Below are 4,237 nucleotides of genomic sequence, written 5' to 3'. Positions count from 1 at the left end.
AATCAATGGACTGTCGGGAAAACTCTCATTTTTACTAGTGTCCAATAACTTAGAAAGTAAGGTATCTTAAAAAATTTATTTAAAATATACAAATTATAACATTAAAATTTAGTATAGTTGGTTAGATAATTAGTTAGTGAGAGTTAGATCTTAGGTTAAAACCCTTAAAATGTTTAATAAAGTGAGAAAATAAATTACAATATTTTTGAAAAAAACATTAGGCTACCACAGTCCAATCTCAAAAAATACTTATTGACGTATTTATAATCTATTAGTCTCATAACCCACATGACACTTTGTTCCCACAGGATTCAAGAGGTGCTTCTTCGTGACACTTTGTTTCTACCATTGGTTTGACTCTCATACCACTTGTAAAGCCCCAAACCTAGATATCGTTACCCGTGAGAAAATAAACTACAAATACCCTGATCAATCCACTAGGACACCTCTCCCCAACTTAGTTCCATAGGTTCGACTCTGATACTCTACCTATAATGTCCCAAACTCGGGTACCCCAACTTAGTTCCATAGGCTCGACTCGGATACTACTTATAATGTCCCAAACTCGGGCACCGTTACCCATGAGAAAATAGAATATATATACCAATGAGAAAACCACTTGGCACTACAACCCAAGCTCAAAATGTGCTCATGAAAATATTTATAGTTTGGACATCAAAATCTCCCCAACTTAGTCACGCGACATCCTCAACGTGATCTCATTCTTAGTCCTATTCTCTCCTGGTTAGGACTCTACAAATGACCAACGTGTCACTTTGTTCCTACAAGATTAAATAGTTACACTCCCGTGACACTTTGTTCCTACCATCGTGTCAACTCTAATATCACTAATAATGCCTAGACTACCATAGTCAAAGCTCAAAAATGTATTTATGGTTATTAGTCTCACTTTTAAAAGAAATTCATAATTATTATGATTTCTTACCCCTGTTATAATTTTTTATCAGTTAAATTTCCTTCATGAGTTCCATTAAAGTTTATTTGATTCAAAGACTAAAAAATCAATGAGATAAGATTTGTTTGTAATTAATATTAATTTTATTTAAAATTTTCATATTACAAATACTTAATTGATTTGAAACTTAGGTTCAAACTCTATAAAACAAAATTATTTGTTATTTAAAGTACTCTCAATAGTAACTAATTTGGTAACCTGACTGTTTTTTCTTACACAATGAGTAGTACTGTGTTTTTTTTTTAAATAAAATTAATTTTGAATCTTTAATATGGACAAAAAAAAAATAACCTACATTTTTGTTCTTCATTCAAGTTTTTAACACATATATGCCAAAATTAAAGTGTAAGAATTTCTTAGTTTTTATTTCTTCGTTCTAGTGATGTTCTAAATTAAATAAGTTTGTTGATGACCATTGGGTCAATACTAAACATAAAAAAAAAATTCTTTCTGATATAGTATTCATGCCAAATATGTTAAAATTATTATTTATGTTTTAGTTTTCAATTTACTGATCTTGGTATTGTTTATGATTTTTATTTTATAGTTAATTAATCATAAGTTGGAAGTTTTAAAAAGTATTAATTGATTTTCTCATAATTATAATGTTAATTAAATTGTAAGGCTTATAATAAGTGGACAAATGTTAAGTGTCATCGTTCTTTTAAATGGAAGAAGGAGAACAAGAATAAAATTTAGAACACAACCACAAATAAAGTAAATTTTATGATGATGTTGCTATTGTTGATGATTTCCTTATTGTTTTTATAATGATGTTGAAAATATTAAAGTGTCTTGTGATGAGATAAACTAGATTATAGATAGTGGTGTTTCTACTCATGCTACATCATAACGAGATTTTTTCTTAACATATGAGGTTGTTGATTTTGATATTGCTCATATGGGCAATACTGGTCAAACTAAATGGTTTGATTGGTAATGTTTGTGTTGAGATGGTCAATGACACCACTCTTGTTCTAAAAGAGGTTATGCATATTTCTGATATTCGTTTCAATCTTTTATCGTTTGGAAGATTGAATAATTAAGGTTTCTATAAATCCTTTTTTGGTGATGAATATAAGCTTAAAAATGGATCAATGGTTGTTGTTAAAAGGCAAGAGATTTTTGAATTTGTATATTGTTCATTTTGAAATATCTAAATGTTACATCAACAACACTTGTGAAATTGATTCTTCTTCTGAGTTGTGGCATAAACGTTTAACTCATATTAGCGAGAAATGCTTAGCTATGTTGACTAAGAATATTGTACTATATAGGGTTTCAAATGTGCACTTGAAGAGATGTCCAAATTGTTTGGCTGGAAAATAAAGACGAATGTCATTTAGATCATCTGTATCGAAAAAAAGTCAAAATTATTAGACTTGGTGAATTCTAATGTATGTGGGTCAATGAAGTTAAGATCACTTGGTGGTACATACTATTTTGTAACCTTCATTCATAAATATTCTCAAAAAAATTGGGGAGCTTATATATTGAAGACAAAAAATCAAGTTCTAGACACATTCAAAGTGTTTCAAGCCTTAGTTGAGAGAAAAACTAGAAAAATGTGAAATGTAAGTGTTTCAAGCCTTAGTTGAGAGAAAAACTAGAAAAATGTGAAATGTATTCAAACGGATTACGGGGTACCAAAAATCCCATGACCACTAGTAATGATAGTAACACTGTTGGGATTGCTAAACATGGATCTTACCAAATGTTTTCAAAAGAAATCAATGAATGAAAGGGTGACATTCCAAGTTCAATATCTTTGAATTTGGTGGTGAATTTGAAATTTTGTTGAAGTACCAAGTTACCACCACCACTACAAAGGCATAATCAAATGATTTGAAAAAGAATCTATGATCAATTTTGGCACGTAAGAGATAAAGGGCGGTTGATGGTGGATGGTTTGAAGAAATATTATGGGAAGTTGCCGACAGTTTTGGAGTTGTTTGCTCAGGCTGGGGCTCCTGTCGGGGAACATTATAGTGGAATCATAAGGGAAGATGTTTCGGTTCCTGAATTACATGAAGAAAACTTGCTTGCCTGAATTATAACTGCTTATTACATAATTTTTTATTGTTTTTGGACCGAGTCAGGCTTTGTGATAAGCCTTGTCTATTCTATTGAAGAAATTCTGAGAAAATCTAAAGAATAAGCCTAAACAACAACCAACTGCCACGAAAGTAACAACATTTCTAACCCATGAATAAGTAATGAACGCATTCAACACGAAAACATCCCATGACCAATGCCAGAAGACGGAGAAGGCGAATCCTATAACCGCGCCCACTTTGACTTGGTTGATTGTGTGAAGCTGATGCAAAACTCGTAGCCATGACTGCAAAACAAAATCCAAATGTAGAATAGAAACAGTTCAAATTGTGTTATCATAATTTGGATGAAGCCATTAGTACTGCTTACCAAATAGGATCCTAATGAGAAAATAAGGGGACAGAGCAGCATGATGAAGCCATTGAATCCATGGTATTGAACCACTGTTCAATTACCATAGACTATAATTAGACAAAGAAGAAAGAGATTGGAGTAGAATCTGAAATGAAGTATTGAATTACTTGAGATAATGGCCAATGTGGATGTGTAGAAAATGGTCTGAGAATGGGAAGAAGGCATTCCAGGGTCAGATCTGTTGAAATGAGAAACGGGTCTTTCTTGGTTCAACATCTTCTTCAAGATCTTAGACAGTCCAAAGTTTACAAGTGATCCAATAGCAGCCCATGAAGCAGGACCGTCACGACGCCAGAGGATGTAACCAACAAAAAATATAGCCATAATCCATTTGCTCTGCAAAAAGAGAATCAATCGTATTTCTTATTTGAAAGCATTAAGCAGAACTTGCTTAATGATCATCGCTCACCTGACAATTGAGAGTAGATTCAAGGCCATTGATGCATAATTTCAATCTCTTATTAATCATACTACTACTTGTAGCTTCTTCTTGCTCAAGAGAATGGATGCATTCGTTTGATTGATCACTTCTGTCAGGAGAAATATCACCTCTGCTCCGGCAAAGAAACTTCATCCGGCGACAAGAAATGTTATATATTATCAAAGATTTTAAATCCAGAAACGTTTAGAAATTTACAAGGGCCAGATCAGGTTGAGGCATTAATTTATATTGCCATCTAAGATTGAAGGAGCATGAAAGAAAACTTAATGGTGGAAAGAGTAACGAACTTGGAATGTTCAAAATAAAATATTGAAAATAAAATATCTTAAAATTCAGACTATATTTTGCAC

At 32.2% G+C, this 4,237-nt stretch overlaps 1 protein-coding gene across 1 annotated transcript; it reads right to left on the bottom strand.

Moving 5' to 3' along the window:
• Positions 1-3,071: 3,071 nt before the first annotated feature.
• Positions 3,072-4,019, bottom strand: LOC124931849 (lipid phosphate phosphatase epsilon 2, chloroplastic-like). Its single transcript, XM_047472426.1, has 4 exons — positions 3,855-4,019; positions 3,553-3,781; positions 3,401-3,474; positions 3,072-3,317 (listed from the first exon to the last, which is right to left on the bottom strand). The coding sequence occupies exons 1-4, from the start codon at positions 4,017-4,019 to the stop codon at positions 3,072-3,074; spliced, it is 714 nt and encodes a 237-aa protein (XP_047328382.1).
• Positions 4,020-4,237: the final 218 nt, after the last annotated feature.

The sequence above is a fragment of the Impatiens glandulifera genome, chromosome 1, assembly GCF_907164915.1.
Source record: "Impatiens glandulifera chromosome 1, dImpGla2.1, whole genome shotgun sequence".
In the NCBI taxonomy this organism is placed as follows: domain Eukaryota; kingdom Viridiplantae; phylum Streptophyta; class Magnoliopsida; order Ericales; family Balsaminaceae; genus Impatiens; species Impatiens glandulifera.
This window is presented reverse-complemented; position numbering and strand designations above follow the sequence as displayed.

Excerpts from the sequence above, each read along its gene's own strand:
- LOC124931849 (XM_047472426.1), bottom strand. The coding sequence starts at position 4,019 with ATGAAGTTTCTTTGCCGGAGCAGAGGTGATATTTCTCCTGACAGAAGT. Across the intron at positions 3,782-3,854 it reads AATCTACTCTCAATTGTCAG|AGCAAATGGATTATGGCTAT; the intron begins GTGAGCGATGAT and ends CTCTTTTTGCAG. Across the intron at positions 3,475-3,552 it reads CACATTGGCCATTATCTCAA|TGGTTCAATACCATGGATTC; the intron begins GTAATTCAATAC and ends GTAATTGAACAG.